Consider the following 25367-nt stretch of genomic DNA (forward strand, 5'->3'; position numbering starts at 1 on the left):
ATTGAATATATCAACACTCTGTGGTACATTAACCATACCCCCCACACTTGGCAAAAAAACTTTGAGAAGCTTTGGCAGTTCCCCATCCCCACTAAGGTCTAATGCTTGAGATGGCAACTTATATTGGACAGACTACCTATTGGGAATAAATCTGTTGCATATGATCGATGTTATGTCTATAGAAAACTTGAGACCGTGCACCACATTTTCTTTGACTGCCCTTTTTCTAGAGAAATTTGGTTACTGTTTGGAATTTCTATTAGAGAATATGTTTACACTCTTTATATAGTTACTGGTTTTATTCAAGGACAGAGGAAGGATACTAATCTAGTTTGGCAAATTCTATCTTCTTACATTCTCTGGTTTATTTGGAAACTTAGGAATGAGGAGAAGTTCCAAGGTATTACAAGGGAACGTACTGAGTTTTTTAAAAAACTCTCACATTACAAACTTGTTGTGCAGATTTGCTTTCTGATGAACATCGACAGAAACAAGCTCCTACAATTCCTCAAAGATGGCAGAGCGACCATGTTTGTTGAGATGCAAGATGGGTACGAATGGGCCAGGCTTGCAGAGAATCAGACCTCCTTTGTTGAATGCCCCTAACAAACATCGCCTCATCAAGTCTCAATTGGAGATGGATAAAGCTCATTTGATATTATTGCAAGAAACAAAGTTTGTTGAAAAATTAGATCTCCAACACATTATAAATTGGACAAAATGGAAACATGTAGCCTCCCAATCTATTGGAGCATCTGGCGGGCTTGCAGTCATATGGAAACCCAACATATTGAATTTTGACATTGTTAATATCAAAACAAATTGTATTCATGTTAAGGTCTCTTTGTTGACCTCTTTCTACCATGTTATATTGGTTTATGCTCCAAACCCAACCATGGGTAAGAAACTCCTATGGTATAACATTTCCCTATCTATTTCTAATATCTCAGATGATCCCTTCATAGTTGCAGGGGATTTTAATGCCATTTTATCTCTCCAGGATAAAACAAGAGGTATCATTCCTCCCTTAAAAGTCATGCAAAATTTTAATGAGTTTGTAGTAGCAAATGGTCTTAAGGATTGTATCCCAGAGAATGGATCCATGACATGGTCAAATAGAAGGAAAGGTGTTCAAACTATTGTTGAAAGACTCGATAGATTTTTCATCAATCTTATGTGGTCTTCTTTCTTTGGCCAACCAAAAGCCAATATTCTTCCCCTCACAGGCTCAGATCATTTCCATTTGAAATTAGAATTTGTTGGGCTGCTTAATCAAAGGAGGCTCCCCAATACTTTTAGGTTTCAACAAATTGTGTTTAGGGACCTCTCCTTTCTTCCAAAACTTCAGGAATGGAGGTTGGATGCCCCCTTCTTTCCTAGTTCTCAAATGTATCAGTTTTACAAGAAAATGCAACGGATTAAAAGAAAGATCAAGGAATGGAACTCAGTCTCATTTAAAAACATCTTCACAAAAATATCTACCATTCAAGAAAGAATCAGATGTTTAAATGAAGAGATTATCCAAAATTGTTTTTTCCTACATAAATATAATAGAGACTTATGATTTTAATGGAACTTTTGATTTGATATCAACTATTCTTAATGAAGACCTATCAAATCTATATATTTTCTTCTTTCCTTATGAACTCACCACTTCTCATGTTATGTACATTTATTTTATATTATATTTTGTGTTTTCAATTACTGTTAGTCAATATTATCAATTAATTTGTCCATGTTGTAATGATCTAATTACATTCAATAACTTGAGAAAAATTATTTTCATTTATTTTTCTATAGTCAAAGCACACTGACCCTCTTATAAATATTGAAACTAAACTATATGAATAGTTTTTTTATCCATAAAAGTTTAATTTTTATTGATATTCAAAGGTAATTACAAAATATTAAGATCATGGCCTAAACCCACTGAATTATACATGTCATCATCAGACCTCTTGCGGTTCATAGCTTAAACCCACATGGGCCAAATCATCCCCTTAATAGAATGCAACAAACTAGACCACACTAAACTTCTATGCTTACACCTAGCAACAACGGATCAGCTTGAAGGGATACAATACAAACTAAGATGATTCATTTTTCTCTTTTTTGGAAGAACAAAAAGATTTCTAATTCGATGTGATATGCTTCCTCGTCTTCACCTTAGTCCATCCATGACTATCTCGGTTGTTTCCTTCTCCAACAAGATAGTCTGCCCCACCCTTTTTTCCTACAATATCCAAACACTCAGGGGGATTCCTTGGCTCTACGTTCCTTTGAACTGAATCAACCACTGAACAAAGAGGTTTTACCACTAGTGTCTACTCCAACTGGGGGTTCAAAAGAGAAGGACACTCATTAGAAGTATGGAAAACCTTGACCTTTGAAGAAACATGAGATCGAGTTGACAGATTGCTAGAATTAGGAAGCATGATGTAATATTGAGCTTCAACACCAATCCACCATGTCGGCTTACTAGAGACATGGGAGACATGGGAGCTCCTAGAGTGAGGTTTTTTTTGGTAGTGGGATGTGGAATGTTTTTGTTTAAAAGCAGACCCCACATCTAAAAGGTATTTTCTCAAAATCCACTAGCTGTTTCCTACATTTGGTGCCCACCTTTAGTAAAATCTCAGTTGGAAGGCCCTTGTCTAGGTCTATTTCCACAGAGACATGAGCACACATTGAATTTTGATAGTTGATGGTTTCAATGGAGGAGCAATGATACCCACCAAGACCATTCCCAATGGCCTTGAGACAGACCAGCTCCCAAAATTGAATGGGAAGATATGGAAGTTCCCATATCATTTAAGTATTCTAACTCTAAATACTTATGTTATTCTAAATTTTAATATTTTTTTAGATTAATAAAATAATTTTATTCATGTCAATGTTTAGGTTAATAACAATATTTATAATGGTATGAATAGGGCAATAGAATGAGTGGATAAAACATAGTTATTATAAAATTGATAATCATGTAAATGTCAAGCATTCTTTTTTTTAACTAAAAATATACAATAAAATTGTATGAATATATTAAATACATCTATCTAAGTTATGCTATAAAGATATCAACCTCAAGATACTTATCTAATATTTGTAGTAAATCTAATATGAAAAATGAAAGTAATATATTTCTACCTCTTTCATATAAATTTATTTAAGATATCTATACTTGTGTTTTGATTGAACAATTATATGATAACAAATACAATAATGTTAACTATATCTATATAATTTGTGGCATAGTATAGACCCTTGAATATATATATATATATATATATATATATATATATATATATATATATATATATATAGGTAATCATGGGTCACTTATTTTCCACGAGGCATAAGTTTAGTGAAAAAGTTTAGAAACAAGAAACCCTATGTAGCCATTAGATCATGAAATAGGTAGCTCTTTAAAATTTGGAACTATTGATTTAGCTTAAAAATAAAATAATATTTCTCTTACCTACCCTTCTTAACCATTGGATCACTTATTTGCCACATGATATAAGTTTAGTAAAAAATTATAGAAACAACTTCTTGAAAGTTTTAACTATCCTGTGTAACCATTGGATCACATGATAAGCATATCTTTGAAAATCAAAACTATTAATTTGCTTTTAAAAACAAAACAAAAAGGAAAATTCTCTCACCTACCCTTCTTAACTATTAGATCACTTATTTTCCATGGGGCACAAGTTTGGTGGGAAATTATAGAAACAACTCCTTAGAAATCTTAAACTATATTTCTCTTGCATACCCTTCTTAACCATTGGATCACTTATTTTTCCATAAGGCATAAGTTTAGAGTAAAATTATAGGAGCAACTTTTTGAAAATTATTGGATCACAAATAAGAAAATCTTTGAAAATTGAAACAATTGACTTGCATTACAAATTAAATAGTTTTTGGCATACCTACCCTTCTTAACTATTGGACCACCTATTTTCCACAAGTCATAAGTTTAGTGGAAAATTATTAAAAAAAAAAATCTTGAAGATTTTAATTATCCTATGTAACCATTCAATCATAAAATAAGAAAATCTTTGAAAATTCAAATTATTGATTTTTCTTAAAACAAAATAATATTTCTCTTACTTACAATTCTTAACTATTGGATCACATATTTGCAACAGAGAATAATTTAGTTGAAAATTATAGAAACAACTCCTTGGTAATCTTAACTACCCATGTAACCATTGGATCAAAGATAGGCAACTCTGTAAAAATTGAAACTATTGATTCACCTTAAAAAAAAACAATATTTCTCTTCCCTACCCTTCTTAGCTATTGGATAGCTTGTTTCAAATCATTTTTTTTGTCTACCTTCCCACTATCTACTTTTGAGTAATTTCAATTTAGCCATTCAACTATTTATTTTACTCCACCCATCAATTTTTCCTAATGTTTCCTCATCTACCTCATGGTCTTCACTTGTTTGAATGGCCTAAGAGGTGCCAACTTGTTGGTTAGGCCCAAAAAGTGTGTTCAGAAATTTTATGTTGTAGGACTATGACAATGAAAAACTTCAATAGATCTAGGAAAGCATACAGGTTAATGAATGAATCTTTTAGTTTTGGATTATTTTTTTTCTTTCTTTTCACATTACAATGATTTTATTTTACTTTATTTTTACCTTTTTCCATATAATTTTTTGATTCTTTTGTTTCTTGCAGCGGTAAGGTGGAGAGCACAAGCAATGGAAGTGTGTCTACTACATGGAAGATGGAAGTCAATAGAAGTTAGTATTATAGTTAATGCATTTAATTTATTTTTTTCAAAAATCATTGTAATATAAAGCTCATATGCTAACTCATCTTAATGCCATGCGGAAAGGAGAAGGGAACGATAGGTTTTGAAAGCATTCTGCATTAGATTTCTCTAACTGAAAAACTTTAAATTATTTTCTCTGCATCTTAATAAAAGAATTTTGTCGGGGTATTGTTGTGGTCGAAAAGTAGCCACCAAAGCCACGGAAATTTGACTTAAAATAGAGAGCAGTGCTTGCGAGAGATGGAAGGTGCGAGGAGGAGAGTTGTGGACGAGATCCCTGAGTGGCTGCGTGGTGGTTGGATTACTGAATATAAGGTTTTTGATAATTGTCTTTTTCTCTTTCTTTTCAACTTTCTCAGACGTAGATCAGAAATTTTTTTGTGCATTAATTTTTAATATGAAATTAGGGTTTTGTGAAACATTATGTGAAAACTCTCGTCTATATGATCTATTAAATCTCATATCATAAAGAGATCTGTTGAATAAAATATATATTTAATTGAATCCATGCATTATAAAAAACCTTTACTATAAAGCGTACAAGATTGGCCTAGGCTAGGGTAACTAGGGTAATCAGTCCTACAAGAATTCGGTAGCTTCAAACCATTTTTAAAATTATCCTGTTGAAAGAGAAATATATTTTTCATCTCTCAAATACTCTACACAATCAAATAAATTGGATGGCAAGATCTCTAAGATATGTACTGGAATGCATTATAAAAACTATTTACAACTTTGTCCATACATGTCCAGGAACAAGAAGAAATAACTGCAGCTTTTCAGGCATATTATGCGTTTCATTGGTGAGGAACTCACTAGCATAAGCTTTCTTCCATAACATTCGCTATTATTTTCAAGTATGCCTTCCGAGATGTGGGCTTCATCATGCCCCCTATAATAGCACCAAATTGGACAGGTGCGTCAAGTATTTTATCGACCAACAATCCCACAGAGAGCAGTGTAGGTGATCATGAAATCGATGACCGCCGCAAAGAGAGTAGTGTGAATTGACTGTCAAATGATTGTATCTCATGGTCACCTACACTGCTCTCTGCACGGCGTCATCGATATAATGATCGACCGTCAATTGACTATTGGAGAAAACCGATTGCAGATTACAAAAAGGCAAATCCAAGTTCAGATAAATGTTTCCCCTTCAATAGATTACTGGTCTGATAATGGTGCCGATAGTTCGAGATTGTTGCTCGAAAAAATAATTGACCCATCTGTACAATTGTTTTATCCAATATAATAAAGCCCGCATCTGGGAAGGCATACTTGAAAATCAAATGCATCTTACAGAAAAGCAAATCCAAGTTCAGGTAAGTGTTCAAGAAAAGAGAGATTACTGGGTTTGAGATGGGTGTGAATTGAAGAGTAATTGTTCGCACAGTTGTTTTGGGATCCCACCCACCCGGTCAAAGGGTTCTGAATTCTGATAGAGGAGGTTTATTATAGAGGAAGAAGAAGTGAAAAAAATCTTGAAATTATTTCCGCTCCATTCTGATGGAGGAGGTTTATTGTAAATCATGAAACAACACTTATTATTTGTAAAGGTGTCCACTGTATTAGGAGCTTTGTAAGAGAAAATCAATAATATTACTGTTCCAAGATTAGCCTGTAGACTTATTTTATTATGATGATTGGAAAAATACCACTGAACTCTGGAAATGAATCGATGAATCGATTTTATTATACAGAGTGTTTAAGACTTTTATTTGGGATGATAATTATGTTATTTTACAGTAATCAAATAGTTTATTTTACTGTAATAATTTAAAAAATACCATTGATCAGGAAACTTTATCAGAAATAAGAAAAGCACTCATCAATTGATAGACGTTTCAAAAAAAAGTAGAACAAAGCAAACCCGGAATTTTTTTTCAGTAAACTACTAGCAAGACTTGTGACTTATAAACAGATTTAAATCAATGTATTTCTGTTCGAACCATTAAAAACATCAAAAAGTCCCTGATTCGTTTCAGTGAATAAAACAGTTTTACGGCAGCTCTGAGTGAGGCGAATACCGTTTTCTCTACTTTCAATTCGTGTCTAACTAAAACTAATTAAAAATCATTCTGAAGCATTTCTGAGAACTTCCATTACCCACCATGGAGAAATAGATGACATAATATTGTAAGGAAAGCTAACGGTGCGGAAACGCTCTCCTAATGTCAATTTGTAGAGGATGTAAGCAATAATATCTTTCTACTTCCTAAATTGCAGAATCTTAAGATGACTTAAGCAGAAGAACAGAGCACGTATAAAGATCATACACATAAACACAAAGATGTTTAGCTTTTCGGGAAAAAATTCACACACAAAAAAGCTGAGCGTCTTCTTTGTATTACAGTAAACAATATTACATACAATTGACAACGCACTTTTTGCACAGGGTCAGATTGTGCTACAATCAATCCGCATTTCTATCACACATTCCTAATGAATCCTACAACAATTTATGCACCTGCAATTCGTTATGGAATCTGATATTGCAACCGTCACTTTACAAACAGTCAACTAACTCAGCCTTGTCACTTTTCCATCCGACAGTCATCAAACTATGTACGGACACCACCATACGATGGATGCTACACCGTGGTCATCGTACGCCATTCACACCATAAGCCATTGGAAACACTGTATGGGTTTACATTGGGCAACTACCATACACTGCGGTCATTGTAGGCCATTCACACCATACGCCATTGGAAACACCGTATGGGTCAGCATTTGGCAACTGCTGTACGGGTCAATTTAGTACGTACGAGGCAACCAATGTATGGTATGTATGGGTCAGTACGTACTTCAACAATCTCCCACTTGCCGAGGTACGTACTGATATCCGTGGAGTTACTCAACAAGACTAATAAGAGTCAGGGGCTTTAAGCCTCATGGAGCTTGTGCACCATTTAAACTTAAATCTTCTCACCTGCTTTGTCAATGCATCTGCAACATTCTCCTCAGTGCCAACCTTTTCTAGCTTCACCTTTCTATCTTCAATCATGTCACGTACAATGTAATATTACACATCAATGTGTTTTGTTCTGGCATGGTAAGTAGGATTCTTCGCCAAACAAATTGCGCTCTGGCTGTCATAGAAGATAGTGATTTGCCCTACATCAAAACCAACATCAGGACACAAGCGCTTAAGCCAAACAACTTCTTGACATACACGAGTAGATGCCATGTACTCCGCCTCAGTTGTAGATAATGCGGTTACACTTTGCCATTTGTTCATCCAGCTAATGGCACCACCATTCACCATGAACACATATCCACTGGTGGATCTTCTTCTGTCAACAGTCCTTTGCCCAATCAACATCCACATAACCTTGAATGCTAACTCATCTACTTTATCTAGCTGAGTTACCTTGATAGCACAAAACGTACTGTGTCGTACCCTTCAAATATATAAGCACTCTTTTCATGGCATCCCAATGCGGCTTGCCCAGATTTGCCATAAACCGACTCAACACTCCAACTGCTTGGGCAATGTTTGGTCTTGTATTGACCATTGCGTACATGAGGCTGCCAACATCACTTGCATAAGGTACCTGCTTCATGTCTTGAACCTCATCCAGAGACTTTGGACTGTCATTAACTGACAACTTTGTTCCCTATAAAATTGGAACTACTTGCTGCTTGCAATCAGTCATATTGAACCACTGAAGAATATTGGTAATATATTTGCTCTGGTTGAGCCAAAGTTTCCTACTATCCCTGTCTCTCTTGATTTCCATCCCGGTAATAAATTTAGCTTTCCCCAAATCTGTCATCTCAAATTTTAAGGAAAACTGATATTTTAAATCTGAGATCATTCCCTTATTATTGCCTATAAACAACATATCATCTACATATAGTGCAATAATAAGTATCTGATCATCTTCAATTTTATAGTACACACAATGATCTAATTTAGACCTCATAAAATCCAAAGATAAAACATATGAATCGTACTTATGATACCACATTTTGGGTGATTGTTTCAAACCATAAAGAGACTTCTTAAGCTTACAAACCAAATGTTCTTTACCTTTCTCCACAAAATACTCCGGCTGGGACATGTATATTTCCTCTTCAAGATCACCTTGTAGAAATGTTGTCTTTACATCCATTTGCGCAATTTCAAAGTCATGTGCCACTGCAAGTGACAACAGAAACCTAATGGATGTTAGCTTAGCTATAGGAGAAAAGATTTCTCCATAGTCAATCCCTTTTTTTTTAGAATACCCCTTTGCAACCAGTCTTGCCTTCTACTTGTCAATGCTGCCATCTGAACCATACTTCTTCTTAAATATCTACTTACAACCCACAACCTTTCTACCTTTAGGCAAGGGTACCAAATCCCAAGTTCCATTTTTCTCCAATGACTTCATTTCTTTTTTGATGGCTTGCAGCCAAGAATGGCATATTAATTGCTTCTTTCATAGTCCTAGGCTCATCAGCATCAGTAAGAAAAGCATAGGCACAATTAACATTCAACATTGAGTAATTAAATTTTTCTGGTGAATAGTCGTACCTATCAGGTTGCCGCCTCTCCCGTGTGGATCTCCTTACTTCCTGTGGTGAGGCTTCACAAGGTTCGACATGAGGTTCATGATCATGTTCTTCTGAACTTGCAGAACTACTTGAGCTCTCCTCATCCTCAGGCATATTGAGGTCCTCAGTCTCAAACACATTCGGAGTTTGTAATATCCCCCTTTTAGAAGCGAAAGGGATTTCAACTACTTCTTTTCCTTTTTCTGTTTTCCCTAGCTGCGGATCTATAGACACAAGTTTCATCTCATGGAATATAACATTCCAGGTGTACAACACCTTTTTAGTGAGAGGGTTCCACAATTTGTTTCCCTTCACACCAATGTCGTAACCAATGAAGATGCATTTCACTGCTTTAATATCCAACATTGACCTGCTCACATAACCTGCATGGCCACATGTCATATGATAACTATTATTCTGATATAATATGGTTAGAAACATTAAAACTTCAAAGATATGTATCATTCCACTTGGAATCCTTTATTTTTTTTGACAGTTAAACTTTTAAGTTACCCGCATAGCCTATTACAAATTTACATCAAATTACACTAAATTGAGATTTAAATGCATGTGCAACTGTATAGTTGTTCAGTATTTTTTAGAATCGTCCAATCTTCATTCAACTCAGTTTGAGCTTTTCATATCTCGTGTTCTTACCCTGGAATTTACAGATATCAATCTACACAATAAACGCTTAGCTTGCGAGAGAAGACCAATTCGTAACGGTTTTTAACAGCAATATACAACCATACAAGGAAGACATAAAGGCAACGCCATTAAGATTATAATAAGTCGATCCAGCTTTCGACCATGGCCAATTTCAGCACTTAATTTGTCTTTTCTATGCACTCTAATAAAAATAATTCTCAGGGCGACGGAATAACCTTCTTTCTCTCATCTGAAGGATATGCTTATACTATTCCGTAATTCAAAAGCGAGGGATTGTTTGGTCTTGTTGGAGATAAACATGATGTGATACCTGCTGTATTTGCTGTAGCATTTGATAGTCTAGAGAATATTATGGGAACAATTTGGCAAAACTTCTCGCATCGCCATTATCTGTGTTAGAGGATAAATTAATTATCTCCAATCCTATGTCGGCACAGACCAACACCAACCCAATTGCTCAACACTGTCTTCAATCCACGTGATTCTTGTGTTGCACTATTTCTTCAGAGTTTTCTAAACATTTAACATGTATCTTCTTATAAATTCAATTGTAAGGGCCTGTGTTCAGTAGAACTCAAATTTAAGTTTCTCACCATGTTTTTTTATCATGGTATCAGAGCTTAGCATGTTCCTGTTCCTGTGCCTACTTGTTGGAAGAAGTTAATGGATCTGCCATAATGTTTGCCCATGCTAGAAGAGGCAGTGCAGAAGAAAGATAATGCTGGTGTCCAAGTCAGTGTGTTAGTTGCTAATGATTTTCATTTTGCAGTTCTGAGATTGTATGTTGTTTGAAATCAAGTCGCAGCTAAAGTAGAGTGCTGCCTCTCGAAGAAGATACCATCTAGGAGGAGACAAGAGTGATAGATTGGGGTTCGCAAGGCAGAGGGATATAACTGTGCTTGTAAGTCTTGCCATGGGTTCCTTACCACATTGCTCTGCTCAAGGCATATCCAATATTGCTTGGGCATTGTCCAAGAACTTATTTCAATGAGAGCGGGAGTGTTTAGTAATATTAGTGTTTTTGTGTTAGTTGGGTTATGTTTATCTCCGTGTCTGTGTTTTGAAGTGTTCGCTCTGTCAAATCAGAACCGATAGGGCTTTCCTTCCCAAGGAACCCTACAATACTCTGATAATAAGTAACCAGTCTCTTGCCAAGTATTTCTGAAATAGTGGAGTGTGCTCTAGTTTACAGAGTTAGTGTATTGCCAAGGACAGTGATGGTGTTGAAGATTGGGGCTGGTGTTTTTCTTTTTGCAGATCAATTTGGTGAGGGTCTGAAGGTGAAGTAGTGCTATTGGAAGATGTTGAAGTACTTTGATCAAATGTGCAAAGTGTATTGATTGTTATTTAATGTTATTTTATTATTTAATTTTCTCTTCAACATTTAATAATTTTGTCTATCTCAGATCTAACGCATTAGGGCAAAGCTTGTCTAGAGAAAATGACAAAGCAAGCAAAGAACAATCAAAAACAATAAAAATCCAAGGGTTTGAAGCCATGATATCTTTTTCTCTTTGAAATCATTTATTTCTTTATTTTTTACTCTCTGTTCAACTGCTTACTTTAAAATCTTCAATTCAGCCATGGGATGGATTTAGGTACTCAGTCTGAAAGGAAATTGCATTTCTGTTTTGGCTCAAACTAATCTGTAGATGTAGGTATCATGAGTCCAATTTTTCTTAACCATATATTAAACTGTGTTCTTTTTAAGAAGATTGGTGGGAAACTACTATTCAGATATAAAAATAGATAAAAAAATCTCTCACTCGCGATCATATATATTGATTTGCAGGAAGATGTTGCTATCTCAATTCACAAGAACTTTTGAGTGATCAAAGACGTTTATGAGAATTAGGGTTAGTTAGGGTTATCATTTTAGTAGACTGAGAAACATTGGAAATATTATAATTAAGGGATGAAGTTATATTACATTTATTCCACAAGTTTCTATGATTTATAAGGTTGTGTAATTTTTTAGCATGTTTATCTATAAACGGTGAAATATGTCAAGTTAATATTTTTTTCTTAATGAAAACCTACAATGTACCCTTTCAAACATTAAATGTGAAAGCCATTCAATCTAATAGATTTTCATTATGGGATTAATAGTACTTTTACATTCAAATTTATTTTTAACTATTGAAAAATCATTTATATTTCTAAAATCTTCTACATGGAATGAATTCTTTTATTATTATACCACACTTTGCTTCTTTTATCACCCCTTTTGTAGTAGTTTGAGATGTAGATGTGAAGTGTAGCAAAAAGATTAAAAACTATATGTTGTGCTATGTTGTTTTACCATATATAAGTTTCCATGATCACTCAGCTACTAACTTAGATAGGATATCCTCCTCCATATCAAAAGCGCGAATATTAATATACCGTTAAGAAAAATTTGACATATGATACCCACTTCTACATAGTTCTGATGTCTTCTTTGGAACAAAAATGTAAAGCCATTTCTTTGGACTGAATACAGAAGAGCATAGAGGGCTGAAATGAAGATTTTGAAGCAATTCAACTTAGAGAATAAAAAACCAAATAATTTATGGGATTAATAGTCTTTTTATATTCAAATTTATTTTTAACTTCCGGAAAATCATTTATATCTCTAAAATCTTGTACATGGAATGAATTCTTTTATTATTCTACCACACTTTGCTTCATTTATCACCCTTTCTGTAGTAGTTTGAGATGTAGATGTGAAGGGTAGAAAAATGGCTCAAAACTATATATATATATATATATATATAGAGAGAGAGAGAGAGAGAGAGAGAGAGAGAGATTCCTATGAACTTAGATAGGAACATCTTCCTACATATCAATATATATATTATTGTGACTGAAAAGGATTTTTATCTATTTTTAAATCTTATTAATAACTTCCCATAATCCTCTTGAAAAGTACACAAATTAATATATGATTAAGAAAAATTGGACATATGATACCTATTAGTACACACTTCTTTACTGATAACTTCTTTGAACCAAAAATGTAACACCATTTCCTTGACTGAAGAGTATCCTACCACTGAAATGAAGATTTTGAAGTAAGCAGTTCAACAGAGAGAATTAAAAAGCAAAGAGATAAATTATTGCAAAGATATCATGGCTTCAAACTCTTGGATTCTGATTGTTTCTTCCTTCTTTGTCATTTTCTAGAACTTTTAAATCAATTTTTTACATTTCCTTTTTCTGCTGGTCCATAGTGGAGAAGATTAATGGTAGTTTCTTAATGTTGAATCCATTTACAAGAGTGGAAGCAAAAGAGAAAGTTGGAATCCATTTATAAGAGTGGAAACAAAAATCCATTTAAATCAGATGAAATAAAGGAAATTACCAGTAATCTTACACATTATGCGGGGCACAAGTAACTAATACACGAAATGAGTTTGCAAAGTCTAGAGAAAATGACAAAGAAGGAAAAGAACAATAAAAAACCAAGGGTCTAAAGCCATGATATCTTTTTTTCTAAGAGAAATAAATTATTGTAACTATATCATGACTTCAAACCCTTGTTTTTTATTGTTTCTTCCTTTCTTTGTCATTTTTAAAATTTTAATCAATTCAATTTCTTACATTTCTTAATTATAACTTTTTCTTATGCTCTTGTATTCACATCCATTTACAGCTCATTGCTGAAAGATCAAATAATCCTATCGCCTACACAAGAAATAAATAGAAATATTAAACAAAGGACAAGAAATATATAACTTAGAATACAAAAAAAAATGAATTCATTACCTTGGGGATCCATTTCCTTCTAAGAATTAACTTACCTTCAATTACAAGTTTTGTCATGCTCTAGTGCAAGATATTGCATAAGATCTGATTAGGGGAATAGGACAGTGGAAATAGATATTTACAACAGTGGAAACAAAAATTAATTTACATCAATTCAGCAGTGGGGTGGACTTTGATACTATTGAGATTTAAAAATAGATAAAAAAAATTTGTAGGAAGATGTAATTGTTCATCGGAAGGTTTGAGTGTTAGGGTTGGTTAGGGTTATCATTTTAGTAGATTGGGAAACATTGTAAAGATTTTAATTAACTGATGATGGATGAAGTTACAATACATTTATTCCACAAGTTTCTATAAATTTTAAGGTTGTGTAATTTTTAAGCATGTTTATCTATAAATAGTGAAATGTGTCATGTAATATTTTTTCGTAATGAAAACCTACAGTGTACCATTTCGACCATAATATGTGAAACTCATTCAATCTAATAGATTTTCATTATGGGAATTATATTTCTAAAATCTTGTGAATTCTTTTATTATTCTACCACACTTTGTTTCATTTATCACCCTTTCTATAGTAGTTTGAGATGTAGATGTGAAGATAGAAAAAAGACTAAAAACTATATATTTTGTAAAGTTGTTTTTCTATATATATATATATATATAATAGAGAGGGTGATAAATGATGCAAAATGTGATAGAATAATAGAGAAAATCATTCCATATGAAAGACTTTATAAATATAAAATGATCTTTCAATAGTTATAAAAAAAATTATTGAATGTAAAAGTACAATTAATCTTATAATGAAAATCCATTACCCTAACCATAATTCTCCAACAACTCACTTTGACCACTCAAAAGTTTCCTTGTTGTGACTGAATAGGATTTTTATCTATTTTTAAATCTCATTAATAATATTGCATAATCTTCTTGAAAAGCACACAAACTAATATATGGTTATGGAAAATTGGACATATGAGCTTGGTAACAAGTTTGACCTGCCCCTTTCTTAGAAGATAACTTATAAATTAATCCATCTTGCTTGTAGAGATCTTGGCCTTCCTAAAGATTGTCATGTTGATTCTTACAAGTTTCTTTCTTTTAAATGGTTCGAATTCTCTCTCCTATGCTGATTTGGATGTTTCTCAATGGAAAAAGTTTCTTAATAAGTTGTGGAAAAATATCATTTCTCCTTAAGTTAAATGCTTTAAATGGTTAATGCTTATTGATAGGCTTCCTCTTAGAAGAGATATGTCTTCTCCTCTCTATCTGTAAAGTTCCAGATTCTTGCAGGAATATCTTGTTTGACTGTCATATTGCTAAGGAACTCTGGCTTTTATTTGGTTTTTTGATTCCTCACTGTGTAACCTTCTTATGCTCAGGCATCTATGCTTGCCCAGATTCAAGACCAGAAGAACATTGCTTGGATGGAAGGCCTAGCTGGTTGAACCACGTGGGTTGAGAATCATGACTACATTATATGATACTGCTTCGTTTGTATATGGTGCTTTTTGCTGTGACTTTGATGGTTGAGGCTTAGCCTTCGGGTTGTCTTTTGTATTTCTCTGTTACTCTCGATATCATAAATTAAAAACTAAAGAAATAAATTATTGTAAAGATATCATGGCTTCAAACCCTTGGTTTCTCATTGTTTCTTCTTTGCTTTGTCATTTTCTAGAACTTTTAAATCAATTTTTTACATTTCTTTTTTCTACAGGCCCATAGTGCTGAAGATTAATGGTAGTTTCTTTTATATGATCTACAAAGGCTTTCTAGTTCCACTCTTGTAAATAGATTATGAATTTAGTCTTATGTTTTTGTATTGGCATCCATCTACAACTCATTGCTGGAAGATCAAATAATCCGAATTCATTATCTTGAAGATACATTTCCTTCTCAAAATTAACTCACCTTCAATTACAAGCTTTGACTTACCCTAGTGCAAGATATGGCATAAGATGGAAGACAAAGGAAATCAGATGTCTGAGTTGGATATAAATAATGAGTTAGGGGAATAAGACAGTGGTAAGAGAAATATAATTAAATGAAGAGGTAAATATATAAATGTTGAATCCATTTACAAGAGTGGAAACAAATATCAATTTAAATCAGATGAAATAAAGGAAATTACAAGTAATCTTACACATTATGGGTGGGCAGAAGTAAAGAATACACAAAACTAGTTTGCAAAGTCTAGAGAAAATGACAAAGCAAGAAAAGAACAATAAAAAACCAAAGGTTTGAAGCCATGATATTTTTATTTCTTTAGTTTTTACTCTCTCTTCAACTGCTTACTTTCAAATCTTAAATTCAATAAAGGGATGGACTTTGGTACTCAGTCCAAGGAAATTGCTAATCTGTTTTGGCTCAAACAAGTGTGTAGAAGTGGGTATCACGAGTCTAATTTTTCTTTACCATATATTAAACTTTTGAGTGATCAAAGAGGTTTTTGAGAATTAGGGTTAGTTAAGGTTATCATTTTAGTAGATTGAGAAACATTGGAAAGATTCTAATTAACTGATGAAGTTACAATACAACCTAAAGTTCTGAGTGATCAAGGAAAATTTTGAATGATCAAGGAAAATTTTTAATCTCATTAATAATTTCACATAATCTTCTTCAAAAGAACACAAATTAAAATATGATTAATAAAAAAATGGATATATGATACCCACTTCTACACACTTCTTTGGTGATGACTTCTTTGAAGCAAAAATGTAACGTCATTTTCTTGGACTCAAAGAGCATAGGACAACTGAAATGAAGATTTTGAGGTAAGCGGTTCAATAAAGAGAATTGATAAACAAAGAAATAAATTATTGTAAAGATATCATGCCTTCAAAACCTTGGTTTCTGATTGTTGCTTCCTTGCTTTGTTATTTTCAAAAATTTTAAATTAATTTTTTACATTTCATTTTTTGCTGATCCGTAGTGCAGAAGATTAATGGTAGTTTATTTTATATGATCTACAAAGGCTTTCTAGTTCCAATCATATAAATAAATTATAAATTTTTCTTATGTTTTTTTATTGGCATTCATGTGTACAAAAAATTGAATTCATTATCTTAAGGATCGATTTCCTTCTCAAAATTAACTCACCTTCAATTACAAGTTTTGTCTTACCCTAGTGCAAGAGATTGCATAAGATTTGAGACTAAGGAAATGGTATATTTGGGTTGGATATAAATAATGAGTTAGGGGAATATGACAGTGGTAAGAGGTATATAATTAAGTGGAAGAGAAAAATAAATAAATCTTGAAGAGTATGGAGGTAAGACAAGACTTGATATTGGCAAAAAAAATTTAATAAAGAATAATTGAAATGGTATAATTTGTATATTTTATTATGAAATTTATTTAATTTTGGATTCAATATCACAATGTCATTCAATACAATTATGATTTAATAAAATATCTATTTTAAAAATTATATAAAAATAAAATATTTCTTATATAACAAATTAATATTTTAAAAGAATTATTTAATATCTTTAAATATTAATAAGTGATATATTTCCGATTTATTAAAAACTAGTCTATATTATTTTTATCTTAGTTAAAGAAAAAAAAATCGCTTTACATACAATAAAAAGTGAAAAAAACAAACATTTAAAAAATTGAAAAAAATTAATAACAATAAATAAAAGCCTCTATTTAATATATCAACATTAAAGAGTGACAACGAACCACTAAAATGTGCACAACGATATGTTTCACTATTACACCAATAGATATTTAAAGAATCAAACACTTGTATTTCATAGTAACTCCTAATAAAAAAATGCATCACCTCATTAAAAAAGAGAAACCAGCCCCCTGTCACGTTCTCTGTGCATCTCTCCGTGAACCCAATTTGGCTCGTCATTTGGTGGGAGAGAATTTGCAGGTTGTGCATGTTGAAATTAACATTATTCTAAGTGATTTGGAATTAGAATTAAAATAAAATGATTCAAAATTATAAAATAAGTCATATTATGGAATGAAATAAATAAATTATTTATAATTTATTTTGAAAAAAAAAAATTCTATTATAACTGTTGGCATGCTTGATTACAACCACTTTTAGTGACATAGGATATCAATAATTTTGTTTTTAAAGGAAAAAAGAAGATTGGATTACATGGTTGAGCACATTACATGGCTATTTCAGACCCCCAAAATATCATAATAAACCCCCCCTATCAAAACGTAGAGAAAATATTTCTAAGGTTCTCAATTTAAAAACATGTATTGCATAATTCCTGCAAAGCACACCATTCTCTTCTCCTTCATGAATACCCAAGAGCATGAATTAGTAGATATGAAATTTATAATACAATATGTTTTGAAAAAAAATATTAGAAACATAGGAAATATTATACTTACCATTGTTGGCTTCTATCCTATGGACACAATACACTCACGGAACAATCCAAGCAAGACCCTATAGTAGAAAGAACTGTTGAGGTAAAAAAATTAATGGATCGAGGGAAGTCTGCAGTAAGTCTGCAGGTGTGTTAAAACTCAGTAAATAACCCTTTCAATTTTGAATGTTTTTTTCCTTTTTTTTTTTTGGCATTACAATGAATTTCATTTTATTTTTATTTTTATTTTGTTTCCTGTAGTGCCCTCGGTAATTCTTCCATTGAGTGTAGAGGAGAGTGTAAGGCGAAGGGAGATGCTTCAATATTCAAGAGTGGTGAGAAGTAACAGTTGGAGGTCAATATTGGAACAAAAGCAGATATTAGAGTCTATGTGGACTTCTGGAAACACAAAACCTAAAATGTTTTATATTGGTTTCTAAACACAATTACTCGAGAAAATCGCAAGAATGAACAATCACAAGCCAGAAGTATGGGATTTTTCTACTGATATAGTAGTTTAATATACTGTTATAGAATTATATATAATGAAACTTTTGCAATATGATTGGAAGCAATTGAAATAATCTATGTAAAAATTTATTTTTCAATTTGGAATTAGAGTTTGTATGTAAACATAAAATCTGACAAATAAATAGAATACGTACAGAGTTAAATGCATGAATTTAGTAAGACTGTTTAATGTTTAGCAATCAAGCTAGGTCTAGGCTAGGGTAATCAGTTTGAAAGGAACCATGTAGCTCAACAGTTTACTGTTTAGATTTGTCTTTTTCAATTATTTAATTGATATAGAAATATATTTTTCAATTATGGTTTCCCTGCACAATCAAATCAGTTGAAAGACAAGGTAAGTAATGGAATTTTTTGATTTTTTTTGCATTTCATGCTTGACATGAAAATTATTGCATTTCATATCATAACTTTGTCCATTCATGTCCAGAATCAAGAAAAAGAAGAAGCACAGATAACTTTACAACTATTTCAAATGCATTCCATAGAGGTGGTTTATCATAGGCCATACAATAAACTCTCTGTGGCCATATAATAAACCACCTCTGTCATGATGCAGAGGGATTTGCATTTCTTCTTGATTAATGAATGAACAAAGGTATGATTTAATAATACAATGATTTTCATATCAAACAAGTAAAAATGTTCAAGAAATTCGATTTACTTACTTTCACATAAACCTTGTCTTCCTACTACTTTGATTGTACAAGACATTCAAAATCTGAAAAATATATTTCTATATCAACTGGATAATTCTAAGAGAGAAATCTAAACAAAAAAATATTGAGCCACATCTTTCTTTTCAGGCTGATTACGGTAGCCTGGGCCTACGTTGTATGCTAAACAGTAAACAGTCTTACTGAATTCATGGATTTAACTTAGCATGCATTCTATTTTATTTTTCAGATTCTAACTCAGTGATCATCAGATAGAGTACAAAAAACATAGAGATTATACATATATGAGATTTTAGGTTTACATACAAATCCTAATTCCAAATCAAAAACAATATTTTTTACATAGATTATTTCAATTGTTTCCAATTTGTATTGCATAAAATTTTATCAGTAATTTATATATAACTCTGTAACAGTGTATAAACCAATATCAGTGGGAAATTTACATGCTTTTCGCTAGTGAATTGTTCATTCTTGCGTTTTTCTCGAGCATTTGTGTTTTTGAAACCAATGGAAAAAAAATTGACTTGCACTCTTCTGTATTCCTGTAACATAGGAGATGTGTCAGCTATCTGATTTAAAAGGCTATTCCTGTAACATAGGAGATGTGTCAGCTATCTGATTTAAAAGGCTTTCTATTTCCAGAATCCCAAATAGAGTCTAATATTTGCTTTTCTTCCAAATTTGCCCTCCATTTTCTCCTTTCACCACACTTGAATATTGAAATATCTCCCTACACTTTGCACTCTCCTCTACACTCAATGGAAGAATTATGCTAGGCACTACAGTGATAAAATGAGAAAAGGGGAAAAAAAATCAAAAAATTAATGAGAATATTTACTGATTTTTTTTACTCACCTATAGACTTCCCTTGATCCATTGAGAGATTTTAAATAACCCTAAAACACAATATTTACTATAGAGTCGTAGCTTCCAAACCTGCATCTTCTAGGCTTTTCAAACAATGGAATCCTATATTGTAGATGAGAAGACGTTGAAGGAAATGGGCATTGGTAGAGAATATAAAGAGGTGGATGGTCAAATGGAGCTTCTTCTAGGGCAGTTAACTAAATTACATCAATAGGTAATATAATAAAAATTATTTTTCATAAAAATTGATTTTAATAAACAATCATTAATAAAGCTACTTTAAGATTCATATTAAGGTTAAGGATTCTTCTATTGTTTCTTCTAATAAGATTATTTTTCTTAATGATTTTGTTCTTTTTCAGTATATTTCTACTACTCCACTTTCATTAGTTGTTTTCTTAATACTGGTTTTTAGTCATCCCATTCACCTAGATGTGTTACAAGTAGTTCAAAGAAGCAATAAATATGTAAAGTTGGTTAAGGTTGCTCCTAGTTTTGAAAGGGAAGAAAGGTGTAAAGGTTTGCCCATTCCCACTTATTTTAGTGAAAAAAATAACTATTACATGAAAGGGGACAAACAATAATATGGTAGCTTTTTTTATTGGCTGTGACAGGTTGCATTTTAATAGTTCGTTATCATTATTTAATGTTAATTTATTAAATGAGGCTTCTATTTATTGCTAATATTTTTTTATCAATGTTTTAAATATGTGTTTCTCTCATTCTGAATTCATGTGAAGTTTTTTCTCTTCTGAATTTAGCTTTAACAATGATAAAAATAACATAGATTAAGAATTAATAATATAAGAAGAGTACATAACTTATTCATTTAACAAATTGCACCATATCAGTTGCCCCCTTCTTTATTATTTTGTTGACCTAATTCCAATCCTAGTCTTACCATAGTACTCTTTAAATTTAATCCACTTTCGTATTCCCGTAACTTGTTAATTATTTATATGCACCCCAAACATCCCATGTCATGTGTTTTAGTGTTATGCAATATCTTCAAGTAATGAAATTCAGTTTCTCATATATTTGTATTCATTTCTTGTATAGGTTCTTTCAGTGTTGGAAGCATATGAAAACCAATGGAATAACAAATCTATTTACATGAGTGGAAATAGAAATCCTACATCGAAACAAATTGAGGACATTACCATTAATCATCAACACTGTCGGTAGGTAGAAAAAAAAGAACCATAGTGTTGAAGATTATTGGTAATGTCTTCCATTTGATCTAATGTGCGATTTTTATTTCTATTCATGTAAATAGACTTAATTTTTCTTGGATTGACTTCCATATGCTCCCAATGCTAGAAGAACCTATACCAAAAATGAACAAAAAATATTGACGAAGACAAAAAAAAAAACATAATCTAAAATACAAAAAAAACATAATTCTATTACTTTAAGGATCCTAGTGCAAGATATGGCATAAGATCTTCAATAGATGAAATGGAATGCTTGGGGTGCATATACATATTAATGAGTTAAGGGAATATGAAAGTGGATCAAATTTTTAAAGATTGTCGAAGCCTATGATGGTGCAATTTATTATATAAATAAGATACATATATTTATTATACTATTCATTTTTAATCTATGTTAAATTCAAAAGAAAGACTATGAATTAACAAAATTAAAGAAATAGATATTTAAAATATTGATAAAAAAATTTATTGACAGTAAATAGAAGCCTCCTTTAATAAATTAAGTAATGGCAGCAAACCATTACAATGCAATCTCTCACAGCCATTAAAAACGCTACCATCTTGTTGTTTGTCCTAATCTTTTGATTAGATGGTAGCAATATAGAGAGATTTTACCTAGATTTGACCTAATGTTTGTTCCAATGTTTTACCTAGATTTTATCTAGAGAAAAAAGATACTCTGGGATGAACCTAGAAACGTGCAATACGAGATGCTTCACTATTACATATTTGTCTATCTCAGCATAAATGATTTATTTGCTTTGAACTCAATTTTATTAGTCCTTTTGTGTTTGTAAATTTTCATATTGTCATCTTATTATCTTCCATGTATGCTGAGAGATCTATTATTTGAAGTCATTTGAAGCAATCAGAATAAAAATATTTATGTTTAAATGATGTGAATAAATTATTAAAGTTTATTTTTGTAAAAAATTATTTATTATTTCTATTGACAATCTTGAAAACAATCTTGAAAATATTTATTATTAAATGAAGTGAATAAATTATTCATGTTTATTTTTGAAAAAAGTAAATTTATTATTTCTATTGACAATCTTGAAAACAATTTTTTTTAACCACAAAGAAAATAATTCTAGCATTGTCAATTAAAAATATATATTGCATAAACTTTCTAAAATCTACCATTCTTTTCTCTATCCTAAATATGCATGACCATGAAATAGTATATATGAATTTTATAATACAATTTTTTTTGAAAAAAAAACTATTAGAAATAAAGGAATCATAATACTTGCCTTTGTTGGTCTCCTTCTTGTGAACACCCTTCTCCTTCTTCTAATCTCCCTATTGTTAGTGTTCTCTGCTATAGTTGATTAATGATCCAGCTCAATCCATTCAAATATTTTAATTGTCATTGCTCTGAAACATAAATTTTTTTAATGCTCTCTGATCCTAAACCATAAGCTCGCACCTTCTTAGTTATTCAAACAAGTTAATGCCCTGATGTAGAGAACACATTTCCCCTACAACACAAACTTTCTAAATACACTCTTTGGCACTAACTGCAAGCCCGCATCTTATCAGTTATTCAAACAAATGAATGCCATTATATAGAGGACACATTGGAGGAAATCCATCATGGAGAAAAATAAATAGTTGAATGACTAAATGGGAATTACTCAAAGTAGGTAGTGGGTAGGTAAAGAAAATAAATTTGTTGACATATGTGGTCCAATAGTTAAGAAGGGTAGTCAAGAGAAACATTATTTTATTTTATGAAAAATCAATAGTTTCAATTTTCAAATAGTTTTCAATCTCATGATACAATGGTCACATAAGGTAGTTGAAATTTACATGGAGTTGTTTCTATAATTTTCCACTAAAGTTAGCCCCCGTGGATAAAATATGATCCAATATTTAAGATGAGTAGGTAAGAAAAATATTATTTTATTTTTAGGGCAAAGAAATGGTCTCAATTTTCAAAGGTTTGTATATATAATGATCCAACGATTACATAAGGTAGTTAAGATTTCCAAGCATTTCTGTTTATAATTTTCCACCTAACTTATTCCCTAGGACAAATAAGTGATGAGATGGTTGTTGGGTAGGAAAGAGAAAACTATTTTATTTTCATTTTTTTTTTAAAGGCGAGAATGGGAAAATTTAGTTTTCCAAAAGATTGATTTTAGAATTTTAGATTAAATTTATTTCTTATGAAAAATAAATGGTTTTTAAGGATAGGTAAGAAATATATATATATATTATTTTTTAATTTCTTGTTTCATTTATAATTTTCTAACAAACTTATGTTTCTGCAAATAAATCAACCAATGATTATCAAAATAAATTAAATTATTCTTTAAATGTGACATTGGACTTGAATTTATTTTATTGAAAAAGGAAATAAATAATATTTTAGTTTTGTATGTTAAAAATTTGATACAAATAGTTGAATAAGGAAGTTGACTATTTTGATATAATTAAATAATATTATTATATTTATTTTAAATAATTTGTTTGACCAAATTTTATGTGTTTGTGTTATTTTTATATAAATTTGTAATTGAGAAAATTGAATTCTTGACATGTATATGATCATCAAAATTATTTCTACTAATTTTTATCAATAGACAATATTACCTATCTCATACCATTATAAGTATTCTTATCCACCTAAGCATTACAAATTTAGTGCATTAGTAGTGTTAAGATTTTTATTGTCAAATAAAAAATATAAAAATAAATTAATGTCAAGGGTGTTTATATGTCTATATATCATATTGATATAAAATTTTATATCGTTCAATTTTAATATTTATTAGAAGGCCTTAATCAGTGGGGATATGCCATATAATTGAAATTGGAACTTTGGGAGTAGAGGGAATAATTTGGATTGTTTTCAAGTCAAATATCAAGGAGACTAAAGGAATGGTGGTTCATATGTCCCTTCCTTGCAATAGGAGAGACATGTTTCAACCTAATATGATTGTAGGGCAGATCTATATAGGGAAGTGGACATTCTAGGGTCCCTATAAATTTTAGGCAAGAGGAGATTTAGTATGGAAGGAGAGGTGATGATACAATTAGTAGGGGGAATTAAGGATTAATGAAACATCCTAAGTGAAAGGAGATTGTAATTCTTGCAATAGGTGTCAATTTGATTATAGCGCACATAGAGAAGATGGATTTTTTCATAAATGGTTAGGATGGGGCTCCTCAAAATCTCAAATATTGAGACAAATTTTGATCCACTTACCCATGAGATAGGAAAGGCTCCAATTTGTATTAGGCTCTAAATTATTCCTTCTAAATATTGGAATGAGCATTTTCTCGAGATATTTGAAATGAATTCAAGTCCTTTGTTAGGGTTGAGGAATATTTTTGTAAATGGAAGCTCAAATCCTACATCAAACTCTCTATGGAGATTTATTTGAAAGATGTTTTTTGAGAGGTGTGAAATTATTACACGAAATGGGTGATGGAAACAAAAGGTTAAGGTAGAAATGATTGGCACCCACCATTGGTGAGTTTAATTACTTGTCCTTTTGATACAAAGGGATACAGAGATCATGATATGAATCCTTAGAAAAAAAAATCAAGTCATCACCCAAAAGAAAGTTCTTGGAGGATATTGTATAAAAGGAAAAGAGGATATGTCTAGGGAGCCTTCACAAAATAGTCTGCCTAAGATTGGTTTAGCCATGATAGAAGAATAACAATATTTCAAATTAATGCTATAGTTGAGAGGATATATATGATTATCACATACACAATTAATCCTCAATTCTAGATGTAGCCTATAAACTTTACCTCCAAAATAGAGGTCACCCCATTCTATAATACCACCTTTGAAGGCTATAGAATAAGGTGAAATCAGTGATGGGAGGGTGGTATATTGAGAAGAAGAAGGTGAAGAGCGTATTGACATCGTGGACGAGACCATCAAAAACCTTGAGAGGAAGGTGGGGAAAGGAGAGAGAGAGAGAGAGAGAAGAGAGAGAGAGAGAGAGAGAGAGAGAGAGAGTAGA

The 25367-nt window shown here is 31.7% G+C and overlaps 1 protein-coding gene across 19 annotated transcripts in view; it reads left to right on the forward strand.

Moving 5' to 3' along the window:
- LOC131054791 (uncharacterized) overlaps positions 1-25367 on the forward strand; it is a 111660-nt gene that overhangs the window by 69158 nt on the left and 17135 nt on the right. For 4 of the 19 annotated variants that reach the window (XR_009108048.2, XR_009108036.2, XR_009108053.1 and 1 more), the window contains 3 exons: positions 4689-4753; positions 4971-5100; positions 15129-15365. Coding sequence is in view for 1 of the 19 variants with exons in the window: in XM_057989388.2 (XP_057845371.1) it covers positions 15129-15194 (66 nt within the window). In the remaining 18 variants the exon portion in view is untranslated. The other 15 variants (XR_009108049.2, XR_009108037.2, XR_009108054.2 and 12 more) reach the window with 12 other exon arrangements.

Source organism: Cryptomeria japonica, chromosome 3 (assembly GCF_030272615.1).
Source record: "Cryptomeria japonica chromosome 3, Sugi_1.0, whole genome shotgun sequence".
NCBI classification, from domain to species: Eukaryota; Viridiplantae; Streptophyta; class Pinopsida; order Cupressales; family Cupressaceae; genus Cryptomeria; species Cryptomeria japonica.